At 45.7% G+C, this 16,821-nt stretch overlaps 1 protein-coding gene across 1 annotated transcript in view; it reads right to left on the bottom strand.

Moving 5' to 3' along the window:
* OTOA (otoancorin) overlaps positions 1-10,043 on the bottom strand; it is a 62,378-nt gene extending 52,335 nt beyond the window's left edge. Inside the window, 7 exon segments of the mRNA XM_054507549.2 lie at positions 1,662-1,897; positions 4,684-4,815; positions 7,463-7,550; positions 9,303-9,330; positions 9,447-9,477; positions 9,570-9,598; positions 9,953-10,043. Of these exon segments, the coding sequence (XP_054363524.1) occupies positions 1,662-1,897; positions 4,684-4,815; positions 7,463-7,550; positions 9,303-9,330; positions 9,447-9,477; positions 9,570-9,598; positions 9,953-10,043 (635 nt within the window).
* Between the last annotated feature and the right edge of the window lie 6,778 nt (positions 10,044-16,821).

The following is a 16,821-nucleotide window of genomic DNA, read 5'->3' as shown; positions in this document are numbered from 1 at the left end:
TTTCCCCTTTGCTCATTTGTTTTGTTTCTTAAATTCTACATATGAGTGAATTTATATGGTATTTGTCTTTCTCTGCCTGATTTATTTCACTTAGCATAATACGCTCTAGTTCCATCCATGTCATTGCAAATGGCAAGATTTCATTCTTTTTATGGCTGAGTAATATCCATGATATATATATGATGATCACACCTTCTTTATCTACTCATCAATCGATGGACACTTTGGTGGTTTCCATAATTTGGCTATTGCAGATACTGCTGCTATAAACACTGGGGTGCATGTATCTCTTCAAATTAGCATTTTTGTATCCTTTGGGTAAATACCTAGTAGTGCAATGCCGGATCATAGGGTAGTTCTATTTTTAACTTTTTGAGGAACTGCCATACTGTTTCCAGAGTGGCTACATCAGTTTGCCTTCCCACCAACAGTGTGAAAGTTTCCCCTTTCTCTGTATCCTCACCCACACCTGTTGTTTCTTGTGTTGATTTTAGCCATTCTGACAGGTGTGAGGTGGTATCTCATTGTAGTTTTGATTTGCATTTCCCTGATGCCGAGTGATGTTGAGCATCTTTTCATGTGTCTATTGTGTGTCTTCTTTGGAAAAATGTCTATTCATATCTTCTGCCCATTTTTAACTGAGTGTTAAAAATTTTTAAAGTTGAGTTTTAGTGTTGAGTTTTAAAAGTTCTTTATATATTTTGGATACTAACCCTTTATCAGATATGTCATTTGCAAATATTTATCTGACATTTTGATTATAGACACCCCACTGGGTATGAAGTGTCTTGATCACCTTTAACCACTACGGCCTGGTCCCCTCCCCACCACACCTCTCCTCATGGCCCCAGTCACCAACGACCTCCTTGTTGCCATATGCAGCAGTCCTATTTAGTCCCAATATGACTTGACCTTACAGTAATGATGTCAAAGTTACTTTTTAAATAAATGTTAATTAAAAAGAATGAGTCATGGGGCTCCTGGGTGGCTCAGTCAGTTGGGCGTCTGCCTTCAGCTCGGGTCCTGATCCCAGGGTCCTGGGATTGAGCCCTGCATCAGGCTCCCTGCTCAGTGGGGAGCCTGCTTCTCCCTCTCCTGCTCCCCGTGCTTGTGCTTTCTCTCTCTCTGTCAAATCAATTAAATCTTTTAAAAATAAATAAATAAAAATAAAAATAATGAGTCACTATAAAGAAAAAAAAAAACAAGTAAAGAATAGTACCAGTGGTGTACAGATGGGCAAAAATTGTGAGGTTGGTACCAGAATGACCGACATTTGGGAGGTACTGGTTTTAATCAAACCATTTCTTTTTTTTTTTTTTTTTAAGATTTTATTTTTTTATTTATTTATTTGAGACAGAGAGAATGAGAAACAGAGAGCATGAGAGGGAGGAGGGTCAGAGGGAGAAGCAGACTCCCTGCCGAGCAGGGAGCCCGATGCGGGACTCGATCCCGGGACTCCAGGATCATGACCTGAGCCGAAGGCAGTCGCTTAACCAACTGAGCCACCCAGGGGCCCTAATCAAACCATTTCTAAACTCCACAGATGTTAAGCTCTGCTCCAGGCCTCACATGTTAACCTGCTCCCCTTGCTTTCTCCCCTCTGCCATATATTACCTCTGAGGAATGAGGAGTGGGGTTCATGGGCTGGGGGAAACACTCACAGGTTCTTGAAAGCGTCCTCACACAGGTCCTGGGGGAGCTTCTCTGCGATGTCCGGCTGCAGAAGGCTGCCTGAGGAGCCCCTCAGCACCCTGCCCAGGATCTCCACACACTCCAGCGAGTTCAGCAACTGGAAACACCTCTCCAGTGTGATGACAAACAGGCTGCGGTTCACACCAGGGCTCTGGAAGGCTTGTTTCCGGATCTCTCTCAAATCAATAACAATGTCTTCCAGCTCCTAAAATAAAGAAGCTAGGATTGTCTCGTGAGAGGCCTCTAGATTTGGAAGCCCTGGGAGGAACCATACTTAGTAGTGGGGAAATTCAGGACCACTGTTTAACATCACTGCTCTGTCAAACCTTCTAGAACTTTCTATTACAGAACAAAGTTGAGGCCTTCACCTGCCTCTCCCACATTAGGCAACTTCTCATGCTCCAGGTATACCACATGACTCACACCTCAGGCGCATGCTTGAGCTGGAATTCCCTCCCCACCTCCTTCCTCTAGCGAAATCCAGCTCCTCCCTCATGGATAAGCTTAACTGTCATCACCTTCTTGGTGAAGTCTTCTCAAATGCCCTCCTACTTTGCTCAAAATCAAATCTCCCTCCACTAAGTGCTCCCAAGTGCACCTTGAGCTAAACTCCATGATGCATTAGAGATGCTTATGAGCCTGTCTTTCCTCCATGCCAATGGTTCTCAACCCCGGCTGCACATCAGAACCACTGGGGAGGTGATTCCAGCACTGCCCCACAGAGTCTGATTGAACTGCTCTTTGGTGGAGCCCAGGCAGCTGACTTTGGTGTGCAGCAGGGGTTGAGCCAGAAAAGTCCTTGACGCCCAAGCCATGTGCCCTTGACGCCCATTCCACTAGGAATGCCTGGTATCCAGAAAATATTGAGAAAGCCCGTTAGGATGAATGAATGAATGAATGAATGAATGAACAAATGAATGAATGAATGACTCTTTTGAACCACAGAACCCAGGAATGCTGACAGGGCTTAGTCACAATTTGATTGGCACCCGTCTTTCCCCCAGCACACCCTGCAAACATAATAACCATCACTGACTGAGCAAAGACCACACACTCAACAAATGTTATATGCTATTATTATCTCAAGATCACAGGTGATGTAAACAAAAGATAGAATAAGCAACCTTCCCAAACTTACACAGAGCTAGGATCTGAAACAGGTGTATCTGCATCCAAGCCCACATTTCTAACCATGACCGAGTGTTTCCTAACTTCGGTCATTTACTCTCAGGGGCTAAACAGTGTAGTGGTTAGGAATGCAGCTCAGGAGTTCTGCAGCAGAGGTCTGTGGATAGAATTTAGGGCATATGTGAACACTGGAAGAAACTGCGCCTTCATTTTACTGCCACAGAACTTACTTCCAGCATTTCCTTCAGGAATGAATGTAGACAATAAGCCACCAAAGCACTAGTAGGACCTTGGATTTGTCATCAGTAGAAATCTGAAACTTTCATAACGCATTACAGTTGTCACAGATATCTTGAAATCTCCTTTATAATCAATACCTCCTCAAAATTACAGAAGCTATTTGACTCAGAGTTAAATCTTGTCATTGGATGTGTTAAGCACATCAGTTACTATACTCCAAATGTGTTTGTTTTACATATTTTAATAAATGCCCTTCAATAGAATTGGCTTCCTTTATAATCCTTTGTGTTTTATTTTATAGATTTTTCACAAGTTATTCTGAGAAGGGGCCCATGGGCTTCACGAGATGCCAGAAGGACTCACAGCTAGAGTCAGGAGCCCAGGTTCCAACCTCAAACCTCCCACTTTCGAGCTGTGTATGCAAGGTTATTCATTCAACCTCTCCAAGCCCATTTCCTTATCTGAATATTGAAATGGTAAGATTATTATTGTCCTTATCTCAGAACATCCTGGAAGGGATTCAATTGGTCCATGCATGTTAAACCCTGAGAACAGTGTTGGCAAATTATGATTCACAGGCCAAATCTGGTCCACTGCCTGTTTTTGTGAATAAAGTTTTATTGGAACACATCCATGCTCATTCATTTACCTGCCACCTATGGTTGCTTTCCTGCTACAACAGCAGAGTTGAGCAGTTGTGACAGAGAATACATGGCCTGCAAAGCCTAAAATATTTAGTATCGGGTCCTTTACAGAAACGGTTTGATGAATGTTCCCTTAGAATAACACCTGACACATAGTAAACCCTCAATAAAAATTAATCAATATCATTTTCATAGACCAGCATCCTCATTTTTGCTGTATCTTTGCACTGCCTTTACTATTATTTACCTCATACTTTTTTTTAAACCGACTTTTTTTTTTTTTAACTTAAATTCATTTCAATAGGAAACATTACATCTCTACCAAACTCACAGGTTGGATGTTCCCATTCTATTTTAATAATAGACATTAAAGTAAGTCTGTGACTATTAAAATGTTTACATGGTTCAACTCCTTCTAGGAAACACTGTTTCCCACATTAAAGTGTCTCTGATAAAGAAAACTCTAAACCTCACCTTTCTGGGTCCCAAGGATTTTTCTGGGTCTCATAGACCTTGCTCTGTGATGCTCTTTGATCACCAACTTTATTTTGTAGAAATCTGTCTATTTCTGTTTGGTTTTTTTTTTTCTACCCCCAGACTGTAAACTCCTTGAGGGCAGGGGTTGTCTTTCATCTTTGAACCCAGTGTCCACTGATGCATAGTAATCATTCATGGATGTTTATTGAGCCAAACTATTAGAAGCTCCTCTGTACCCCTCATCTCTTAGTTCCCATAAGAATATATACTATAAGCCTCTTCATTTGAACTTTGGAAAAAGTAAGTGAGAAAGCTAAGGTCTGCAAGCTTTGGAAAAAGTAAGTGAGAAAGCTAAGGTCTGCAAGCTCCTGGGGGGATTGTGAAGGGAGAAGGTGGGAGGAAGACATAAAGAAGGCCTGAGTGAGGCTCAGTTGGATTCAACTCAACAAATACCATCTGGCTCTGGATTTCCCCTACTCCCGGGGTGCCAAGAACGCCTCACCAAGAGGTCCTTCTTGTCTTCTAAGAGGCATTTCATGGCGGTGCAGAATTGCTGAGCATCTGTTTCCCTCAGGTCCTCCAGCAGCTTCAGCGGCTGGTACAGACGCTGCTCCAGGTGGTGTTCCACAGCTGCCTGGATTTGGGGTGTTGAGAAGACTCAGTGAGGACAGGACAGGAGCACATGGTCAGCACCATGGCCAGCAGCCCAGCCAGGCCACCTCCTTCCCAGCAGAGCCCACCAGCTGGCAGCTAGTGGGCATGTCTGGTTTGGCTGGCTCCAAACTTTTCATTAGCTGCCAACGTTTCAAAGTCAGGGGATTCCCCACAAAAATCCAGACTTCCGAGTTCTCTTGGAAAACACGAAGATTTGGCAACACTAGGCGTAACCCCTTCCTGATGAGAACAGCAGGCCGGGGAGCAGCTCTTCCCTGTAATTACACTCCTATTCACCACCCACCCAGCCAGCCGATTTCCCCGTGGCCTGCCTGGTCCCTATAGGTGATTGGGGTTTCAAGTCCAGAGCAGTTGGCCTCCGTCCGGGACGTTTACCACTCCCCGACTGGCACTGCTCTAACCCTTTCCCACGCCCCCAGCTACGAGCGTAGAAGCAAAATTCAGGGAGCATGAACAAACTCCCTCTTGGCGTCCCCTCGGAAGTGATGAGGAGAGGACAAAAGCGTCTCCTAAAAGAGATTACCTCTGCTGTCTGGGGAATTATTTTCTAAATCTCCGTTAAATAAAGGTGCTCTAGAGAGGCAGCATATTGTGATGGCATGGGCAAAGCTGGGCTCTAGAGCCAGACAACCCACGGGAACATCCCCACATTGCCACCGACTAGCTGTGTGGCCTGGGACAAGTTATTTAACTAGGATTGGTAGATAAAACACAGGATGCCCAGTTAAATTTGAATTGCAGTTAAACGGTGAGTAATTTTTCAGGATAAGTATGTCCCAAAAATTGCATGGGACATATACTGAAAAAATTATTCATTGTTCATCTGCAAATCAAATTGAACCGGGAACACTGCATTTTTTTTTAAGCAACCTCTACACCCAGTGTAGAACTCACACTCACAACCCAAAGATCAAGAGTCACACACTCCACCTACTGAGCCAGCCCAGTGCCCTGGGAATACTGTATTTTTATTTGCTAAACGGGCAACACTACTTTGGGGCCTCAGTTTTCTCAGCTGAAAAACAGACACCGTAGAAACTGACTATGTAGGGTTTTTATGAGGATGAAAGGAGTGTGTGTAAAGTGTTTTCAATAGTGCCTAGCATATAGTAAGAGATCAATAAGTGTCACCCATTATTCCCTATCTTGAATGAGTTGAATAATGATTCACTCAGTGACTCTCCCACTAGAATGAAAGGCCCATGTAGGTAGTAGTGTGACTGCCTTGTTCTCTTCTGAGTCTCCAGTGTCTAGAACAATGCCTGGCAGAGATTAGAGGTTAGATAAGTAGATATACTGAATGAATAAATAAATTTTTACAAAGGAAGAGAGAGAAGATATCTACTAGTCAGGTTAAAATATACACATCTCATGAGAAAACACTGCTGGAGAGAAAAGGGGCAGGCATTACTTGCCTTTAGGTGGCCACAGACCGATGAACAGAAGAAAGAAAGCAGATGCCATGAGGCCAACAGCCACCTCCAGCTAGTGGGTGTCCTGGTAAAGAGTTAGCAACCAACTCCCTGAATGTAGCTCTCATGTGAATGTTGGTTGATATTTTCATTTTCATTATAAAGTAAATAAAAATTGAAACAATAAAGATGTCAGGACTTCATTCATTCAGATGTCAGAACTTCATTCGTCAATGACATGACTTCTTTGCTGACTCGGATAGTTTTTGAATACCGAAAGAATATCTCCTCAATTTTCTGTGCTATTCACAATATAATGGTAAAGATACGACATACCACCCTGGGCTGACGATCATGCTGATGAGGCACGTGCTGTCCAGTTTGCCACAGTCCCCGGCAAGCCCTACTGCTCCACAAATATCTTTGTCATCTATTACCATGCCTGTGCTACTGTTTTTCTTACAGTAGAGTTAAAAGGGAAGAAAAATATTTTTTGGACCCGTAATCAAGAGACTGGTCATTACACCCAAAGAGCCAGTCTCCTGTAATTCTGTTTAGCAAAAGAATCCCACAAGTTTTAGCAGACTAGGCGGCTTCTCAGAAAGGTCTCTCTTCTTACTCCTGACATGTGACTGTGGACTGTGAGTCAACGGGATGTGGGCAGGAAGAAGGGTGCAACCTGCAGGTCACGTCCTTAAAGAGAAGATGCTCGCCCTTCACTTCCTCTTTCCCACCACCCCCTCTCCTGAGTTGGAGAATGGATGTGCTATTTCAATCATGTGGTCAACAACTCTGTAGAGGATGACAAAGCAACCAGATAGAAGGAAGCTGGAGCCCTGGATAGTCTTTTGAAAGAGAGCTTCCTCTCCTCTCTGGATCTCCCACTGAGCTCTGAACTAGATAACAAGAGATAGAGGTAAACTACATTGTGTTGCTGGAATTTGGGGTCTCTTTGTTACAGCAGCTCAGCCTACACCCTAATACACCAAGTCTCCTTCAAAGGTAGAAAGGAGGAAAAACACAAAAGAGCTTGTATCATGTTTCAAAACAACTGGACAGAACACGTTTCCTTGTGGAAGTGAAAACTAGCTCTATACCTTATAGTCCATTTCCCCATCCTACCTGGCCCCTGAGTTTACAACCCTGGAGCGCTGAGAGGGAAATATATGATAGGGATGAATCTCAGGTACACACCTGCAGGCTGGGAATGGTGAAGGCAACATTCCGTGAATTCAGATAGGCCAGGACTCTGTGGGACAGGTCTGCCGTCCACCCATGGGAGCTTCAGTTGAAGACAGGAGAAGGTCACGATGACAGGCTCCCCTATGATGAGTAGTTCCCCTACTTGCCAAGTGGCTAGGAGACCAGAGTTCAGACAGGATGTGGGGAATGGGCCGGGGGTGCTAGGAACTTTGTGTTTGGAGAAGGTAGGAGATTTGTTAACCTGGCACAGTGGTGGGGAAGTTCCCCAATCTAAGAATCTTCCAGGATCCCATTCTCTCAAAGACAATTATCATTTCTGAGCTGTGTGCAATATTCTAATTCCTGTAACAATCCACTTGGATTAACTACAATCCAAACAAACTGACTTGGAAAGATGTCCTTACTATGTTAAATTTAAAAAGCAGATACAATGTATATCATGAGAGGTTGGAATAGCATAGTTAAGAGTGTGAACTCAAAATCCGGATTCAAATCCTGGCTCTGCCACTTAATTGTGCGGCCTCAGGCAATTTACCGAATTTTCCTGTGCCTCAGTTTCCCTTTCTATGTGATATAGCTAAAAATTGTGAAGATTCTATTTGTTCACACATGTAAAGTGCTTAAAACAGTACCCAACCACATAGAAAATGCACAATTTCATTCAAAACAGCCAAAAATTGGAAATGACCCAAATGTCCAACAACAAGTAAAAGGTTAAACAAATATCGTACATCCATTCAGTGGAATGTCACCCATCAATAAAAAAGGAATGAGTTGGACTTCAGTTTCCAGCTATGATGGAGTAACTGGCCGCAGATAAATCTTCCTGCCTTAAACAATTGGAAGGCCTTTATAATCCCATTTTTGTTACTAAATAAATAGATGGATGAATAAATGAACACAAAAATAGATAGATAGATAGATAGATAGATAGATAGATAGATAGATAGATAGATAGACAGATAGATAGATTTCAGCCTGAAAGAATATATCCAAAACTATCAACTGGAGTTAGTTACATTAGGAAGAAGAAATGTTTATGGGGACTCTTTCACTTTAACATAATTGAGTGTCCTTGTCATGGGCCCCCAAATCCCCATTGCTTCCCCCTCATAGTATTCATCATATTAGAATTATCTGTTAATATTTGTCTTTCCACAAGACTCTCTAGTGCCCTGCCCCCCATCCCCGGAATCTAACAGCAGTCCGAATGCAGTATATAACATGACAGGGCAATGGGCCCTGGAGCCCCACTACTGGATACACCCCTCAGCTCCACCACACTTCCCAGCTGCATGACCTTGATTCACCCTCCCTGTGCCTCAGTTTCACTGTTCTGTCCAATGGGAAAAAAAACAGGACCTTCCCTGGGGGATCTGTGAGGATTGGATATATTTCTATGAACAAAGTGCTAAGAATGGGACTGCTACATAGTAAACACTCAATAAATGTTAGCAGTTGTACCAGAACAGAGAGGAATAAAAGTTTGTGAAACAAATGTATCTACTTTAAAACACCTGTGCACTGGTTGATATTTTTTTGTAATGCATACATACGTATGCATTACTTTTTACAATTAAGACTTCCCTTTAGGATTTTTTTTTTTTTTTTTTTTTGAGAGAGAGAGAGAGAGAGTGTGTGAGAGAGAGCACAAGCAGGGGGAGCTGCAGGCAGAGGGAGAAGCAGGCTCCCCGCTGAGCAGGACCCTGGGATCATGACCTGAGCCAAAGGCAGACACCTAACCGACTGAGCCACCCAGGCGCCCCCCCACTTTAGGAATTTTTATTGAACATCTAGTCCATCCCTTCCCCTCTCCTCTAGGGTGGGTTACCTTTGAAACTGTATGAGATCCAGTAATGCTACATGGGAATAAAATAAAAAGACATCTTTAAAAGAATCATTCCAGAGAGATCACAGGCACATTCTGTTTGAAATTTTTAGAAGCAGCAAAGTGGGGACAGAGTGGGGACATTACCATTCAGATAGCTTCCATCTATTATTTCTTCCTAAAAGGCGAAGAAATAACATGAAGTAAAACATCCAAAAGTTGGCAGTTCCAGTAGAGGAGATTTAGATTAAAAGAAAATGGGATACTCACCGCCATTTTTTGCAACAATGGATGCAAATCTGTAAGAAAGCCATTGAAGGTATAACTAGAACTGAATTTTGTAATCCTCAGAAATATACATATGGGTTAGGAAAAGATCCCCCCCGCAAAAAAAAGTCACTCGTGAAGGAAAATTTTAGTGAATTTTAATTATACCTGTGCTCCTATGTGCCCAGGGTGAGAAAACCCTGGTTTGAAAACCCTTTTAGAATAATCCTGAAAATCCTACACATATGTGTGCATGCACACACATACTCACATGTATGCACACATCCCGAACACTCTACAGCATCCTGTACCTAAGTTGATCCATCCCACTGCCTTCCCTAAGATGTGTGGAAACTATGGCAGATTATTCCTCCCTCAGGACTTACCCTGCCTGGAATCTGGAACTCTATGACTTGCCACTCCATGGCTCAGAAAAAGGAACAGGAAAAGAAAATTTGTCCTAGGTTCCTGGGACATCCTCCTGTAGTTAATTCAAGCATAGAAGTGAATCAGGCTTGTATTTTTAAAATATATTTAAGAACATTCAGAAGACTTGGGGCACCTGGGTGGCTCAGTCAGTTAAGCGTCCAACTCTTGATTTCGGCTCAGGTCATGATCTCAGGGTGCTGGAATGGATCCCCGAGTCGAGCTCCACGCACAATGGGGAGTCTGCTTGGAGATTTCTCTCCCTCCCCCTCTGCCCTTCCCCCTATCCTCTCTCTCTCTCTCTAAAATAAATAAACAAATCTTTTTTTTAAAAAAAGAAAGAGAGCATTCAGAAGACAAAAGGGAAAAACAAACAGGCCCAGAACCCCTAGAGCTCTTTTTAAAAATACATTTTAAATTCCAAGTACTTTGCTCCATCTAAACGCCTATGCTAGTCAAAGACACAATCATCTCTCTCCTTGATGACAACAATGGCCTGTTTATGTTCTTACATCCCCTCCTGTTTCCTTCAGTTCAGCAGAGAGGAGTGATTAGAAGCATGGGCTCTGTTATATCTGACAAGGGGTTTATATCTAGACTATAAAAAGAACTCCTACTATTCAGTAAGTAGAAGATAAGATAGAGGCAAGAAAAGATACAAACTTAAGTTTCATTTTAAACAAAAGAAATGGCCAGTAAACCCATAAAAGATTATCAGCATCATTAGTCATCAGGAGCATGCAAATTAAATGCACAATTAGATACCACTACCTAGGGGCGCCTGGCTGGCTCATTCGGTAGAGCACGCGACTCCTGATCTCGAGGTCGTAGGTTTGAGCCCCACACTGGGTGTAGATCCTGCTTAAAAATAAAATCTTAAAAAAAAAGGGGGGGGGGATGCCTGCTGGCTCAGTCAGTTAAGTGTCTGCCTTCAGCTCAGGTCATGATCCCAGGGTCCTGGGATGGAGACTCACTGAGCAGGGAGCCTGCTTCTCCCTCTCCCTCTGCCCCTTCCCCTGCTCATGCTCGCTCGCTCTCTCTGTCAAATAAATAAATAAAATCTTAAAAAAAAAAAAAGACACCACTACATATACTAGAATGGCTAAAGTTAAGAAGACTGACAATACCAAGTATTGATGATGATGTGGAGCAAGAAGAGCCTCTTTGGAAAACTGTTCGGCAGTGTCTTATACAGTTAAATATGCAATACTCTATGATCCACAAATTCCACCCCTGGGTATTTATCCAAGAGAAATTAAAACTTACGTCCACACAAACACTTGTACAGTTTCATTCATAATAGCCCCAAACCGGAAACAACTCAATTGTCTAGGCAGAGGTGAAAGGTTCAATATGTATCATTCAATGGAACATCACTCACCAATAAAAATAAGTTGGACTTTTGCTTCCAGGTCTGATGGGAGGAGATAAACCCTCCTGCCTTAAATAATTAGAAAACCGACCAAAACAATGAAGCGAAGGCTTCCAGACATTGGACAACAGGTAGCACAAGACCGAGATTCTAAGAGAAAGGAAACCATTGACATCAAAATATATATTGGTCCCTGCTCTGAGTTCCTGGCACAGAGTTCCCAAAACCTTAGTAAATTCCTATGTGGTAAAAGTACTAGGAGCATCTTTTGTTCCACTGAAGCGACTCTGGGTGGGCTCCTGGTTGGCTCCTGGATGGGGACTGGTCACCAGAAAAACCAAGCCATGATTCTCTAGCCCCACCCCCATCCTCCAGAGAAGAGGGAGGGGCTGAAAATGGAGTTAATAATTGATCATGCCGGGCGCCTGGGTGGCTCAGTTGGTTAAGCGACTGCCTTCGGCTCAGGTCATGATCCTGGAGTCCCGGGATCGAGTCCCGCATCGGGCTCCCTGCTCGGCAGGGAGTCTGCTTCTCCCTCTGACCCTCCTCCCTCTCATGCTCTCTGTCTCTCATTCTCTCTCTCTCAAATAAATAAATAAAATCTTAAAAAAAAAAATAAAAATAATTGATCATGCCTGTGTGACGAAGCCTCCATAAAACCCAATAGTATAGGGCTTAGGAGCTTTCAGGTTGGTGAACACATCCACATCAGGAGGGTGACACACCCCAACTCCACAGGGACAGAAGCTCCTGCACTGGGACCCTCCCAGACCTTGTCCTATGTATCTCTTCATCTAGCTATTCATCTAGCTCTTCATCTGTATCTTTCATCGTATCTTCTCATAAACTGGTAAAAGTGTTTCCCTAAGTTCTGTGAGCTGCTCAAGCAAATTGACCAAACCTGAGGAAGAGGTTGTGAGAACCTCAGATTTGTAGCTGTTGGACAGTTGGTTAGGTTCTGACAGGATGCCTGGAGGCCAGCAACGAGGAGGTCATGGCCAGCTATCGGGAAGGTCAGAGCCCTGTCCCGGCAGCACGCCACAAGAAGCCAGATCAAACCAGCCAGGCCCAAGATGGCGGATGCCACGACAGGAAACTCCTGGCCAAATTAGGAAGAAAAATCACAAAACCCTGCTTGCCGCCCCAAGTCATGACTATTTCACCCCTGAGTTGACAGCTGTCAGTAAAGGATAGAAACCCGACCCTCACGACAGGCCTCTCTCTTGAGCGCTCTCTCTTGAGTACTCTCTCTCTCCCTCTCTAGAGCTCGCTGCTCTCATATCTCGAGAGTGTGCTTTGCACTTTAATAAACTTTCCCACTTGTGTTAGTCATCCACTGAGCTGTGGGTCTGTCCTCGAGTTCATTCTTGTGACAAGACCAAGAACCTTCGGTGACTCCTTCGGGTCTGGCTGGGTCGAGGCCCCAGGGCCCGGGGTCTCCTTGGTTCAGCTGGCAACACAGCCACCTCACACAGAAGTTGTGGGCAACCTGGAGACCTACTGTGTGGAAACCTGTTGTGTGGAAACCTGGAGACCTACTACCTACTCGCTAACTGGAGTTTGCTTCCTTGAAATGGCTCCTAGTGCAGGAATGGTGGGCACGGTGCACATTCCAAGGACAGGGGAGGGGATGAGGAGCCTCCGATTACCGGGCGCCAGCTCCCGGGTGCACCCGACAGTCCTGTGATCTCTCAAATGACCCCCCCGCCGAACAAGGGGTCACCAAACCACAACCCAAATTCAAACAAGCCGCCTGGTTTTCTGGGGCTCACAAGCTATTTTTTTTATTTTTTATTTTATTTTTTTAAAGATTTTATTTATTTATTTGACAGAGAGAGACACAGCGAGAGCAGGAACACAAGCAGGGGGAGTAGGAGAGGGAGAAGCAGGCTTCCCGCTGAGCAGGGAGCCCGATGCGGGGCTCGATCCCAGGACCCTGGGATCATGACCCGAGCCGAAGGCAGACGCTTAGCGACTGAGCCACCCAGGCGCCCCCACAAGCTATTTTTTTAAATAGTTAAAAAAAAAAAAAGGCGGTATCTCTCGATTTCATGTATGAAATTTATATGTTAGTGTCCATAAGCAAAGTTGTAAGGGAATCAGGCCAGGCCCGTTCATGACAGTATCGTCTGTGGCTGCTTCCAAGCTTCAGTAGCAGGGCTGAATCAGTGCAACAGAGACTGGTGTGGTCTACAAAGCCGAAAATACTTCTTCTCTGTTCCTTTGCTGAAAAAGTGCGCCAAGCGACACACGTACATATTTACAGAAGAAATGTGGTGTCTGAGAGATGTCTTCAAAATAATAGGGGAGGAGGGAGGGGGGAGGTGAGGATGGGTTTGCCAGTGGAAGCTGAGTGATGAGTATGTGAGGTTCATTATACTGTTATGTCTGCTTTTATATGTGTTTGAAATTCTGCACATATCTGACTTTTAAAAGAAAAAGCAACGGAAGAGACTGCGTGTTTTTAGTGAGAGAGTGTGGAGAGATGAGGGGGAAAGGAGATGGAAGCTGCCAGGAGGGGAGGAACGAGGGGGGGAAACAGGTGGGGATGGGTCCTTCAGGTCAAGTGGAAGGAGGGGGAAACCCCTCAAAATCTGTTTATGGGTCAAATCAGATGAAAACTGGGAGCTGCCCTTTTTGCTTCACCTGACTCTCAGGCAGCCCACACCCCAATGACGGGATACTACCCTCTTGGGGTATTAACAGGAACTTGAAGGGAACCCCCATCATGCCCACCCACACTTTCCTGAGATTATTTTATAGGCGGCCCTGTATTCTTTCTTACAGATTTCCCTGGTATTATCTAGCTTGTTAAGCAAATGGATCCTCTAACCCCCAAGGGGACTTCCAGAACCAGCTTTGCAAACAATTATGCTCATTTTACTGCCCAGGGCAAAAACAAACTGAAACTTTTGAAACCTACAAACACCAAGAGGCACACATTCCAACAGATTTTGAGGGAAGGGGATCCCAAAGCCCTTTGTAGACGTGTTCTGCCCCACCAATCCCACCCCCCAGCTGGTACATTCAACTCTCATAATAACTCTCACTGGGTTGGGGTCTTTTGGGCTTTAGGGGAAACTTTGGCCCTTTTTTCTTCCCTTCCCTTTGGTCAGCTGCCCTGGGGCACTGGCCTCATTCATAATTGTCCAGTTTCCCAGACAATGAGGCTTCTTGTGCTTTTTTGCCAGGGTCTCCCTATTAACTCAACGGAGAGGTATAGGATTACTGAAACAGATGCCCGCTTTCTGCTGCACATAATGTCTTCGTTCCAAGGAAACCCCAGAGCATCACCAGTATGGGATTTGGTTTTAATTAAAAGCCCTTTGGGTCACTCTCTTTCAGGAGATTGGCCAGAAGGATTGAATGGACTGTGCAGGGCAATAATGATTTGGGGGGTTGATGGTTGTCTCCATGGGCCCCTCCCCCTCCCCGCCAAAGGCTCCCCACTGCAGACTGGCAGAAATCAAGCAGGCTAGGGGCTGCTTTGGTGGAACCTAAAATGCAAATAGCAACAATAACCACAAACCAGAAATGAACACAGTTTCCTGAGCAACGGAGAGTGAGCGTTTGGATGAGCAGGGAGACCAACCACCCTGGTTTCCTGGGACTGAGAGGTTCTCCTGGGACACGCGGTTCACTTTTAAAACAGGAAAAGTCGCAGGCAAACCAGGATAAGTTGGTCACCCTACGGATGAGAGACATTTCATCCTCTATGAAACTTGCTGAAATGCTGAGGCGTTTTCCCCAACGCTGGCACACCCCATCCCAGACACAAACCAACAATTCGCAATTACATGGAGTTTTACTGTCTGTAAAGCAGCTCCGTTTAAGGTCTGCATCATGGACCCACATTTATGGGCCATCCAGATACCTGGAGATTTTCCACCCCCCTCCCCAAAAATTACAATACAATTTTCATTGCTATCAGTGCGAAGTGGGCTAACTGGTCTGGCTTGTAGAATACCAGGCTGATTGAACTGGATTTGGTGTTAGAATGGCCAGGCTCACAGTGGGTACAGAAGTCAAAGGAGTGGTTACTTTCTGGACTAGAGGACGGAGGCCTGAGCTCCTGCCCCAGCCCCTCCCTTGATGGGAAGACTCTGGACAGTCATTCCCCTTCCTTGTGCAAGCACAAGCAGGGATTGCGGCTGGCAGAGGGGGAAGCAGGCAGAGGGAGAAGCAGGAACCTGATGCGGGACTCAATCCCAGCACCCTGGGATCATGATATGAGCTGAAAGCAGACGCTTAACCTTCTGAACCACCCAGGCGCCCCAAACCTTTGAGGCAAATAATTACCATTACTGCTACTTCAGAGAGGAGGAAACAGGTTCCAAGGAGTCAAATGACCGGCCCAAGGTCACACACTACTGAGTGGAAGGGCCGTTCCCAAACCCAGAGCCAAAAGATCCAAAGCGTTGACCAGCTTTGCTCCCCAGCCTCCCTGCTCAGCACCTGGAACCTCAAACTCCAGGTGGCGGGAGCCGTCTCAAGGATAGGAGCCCCGCTTTAATTTGGACCCACCCAATTTGTGCTCTTGAACAAAGTCCTTAACCTCTCTGGGCTTGCATTTTCTCCTCTGTACAATGGGTATGGCAACAGTACCTTCCTCACCAAGACTCTGTAAACATTTTTCAAGTTCATAAATCTATCCAATGCGCAGTCGGTGCTGAATTTGCTTTACCTACACTTGCCCATTTCTTGCTCACAACAGCTATGAGCTAAAATATGGAAAATATGTAAAGAATTTGCCTCGCATAGAAAATAGGTAAAGAACGGAGCCCAGCACTGGCACATAGAATCACTCGATGAACAGTAGCTATTATTACTGATGCTATTGTTCTTACGGCTATTATTATTACAAACCATCACTGCCATCACTGCTGTTCTTGTTACTACTATTAAGTGGGTTCGAAGCCCTTTCCTGGAAGTTTGTGCACGCTCTCCCTCCCATGGACGCCCCCACTCCCAAGAGCCCTTAAAGCTGCGACTGCCCTCGGCCCACTCTCCTTTCTCTGTCTCCACTGCCGCCCGCGCCCCCGCCCCATGAACCCCTTGGGCCCCTTCCCTGGGGGGGGCCCGCGGCGCGCCCCCAGCCCGCGTACGTCCCCTGCGCTCGGTCCCGCGGGGTCCTCCGCCCGGGGACCGCCGCGCGCGCCTCACCTGCGGTGCCCGCTCGGCCGCTCTGAGTCCCGCGCGCAGGGGGGGTGCGGGGCGGGGGCGCGGGGCGGGGCCGCAGGGCTCCCCCGGGGCGGCCGGAGTGGCGGGGGCGGCGCCAGCCGGCGCGGCGCGACCTCCTCCCCGCTGGCTTCGAGTGGAAACCCTCGCACAGAGAGCCGGGCGGGTCGCAGAGCCGAGCGCGCCAGACGCAGACGCACAGAATGCACGCCGCCTGGCCCCTCTCTGAGATTGCGGCCGGCCGGGGAGGATGAAGAGCTGAAGATAGAGCCACCATGG

This window comes from Mirounga angustirostris, unplaced genomic scaffold (assembly GCF_029215605.1).
Source record: "Mirounga angustirostris isolate CCGP_5_RB_7025 unplaced genomic scaffold, mMirAng1.0.hap1 SCAF_5, whole genome shotgun sequence".
Classification (NCBI taxonomy): domain Eukaryota; kingdom Metazoa; phylum Chordata; class Mammalia; order Carnivora; family Phocidae; genus Mirounga; species Mirounga angustirostris.
The sequence above is the reverse complement of the archived record's forward strand: the minus strand, read 5'-3'. Positions and strand labels throughout refer to the sequence as shown.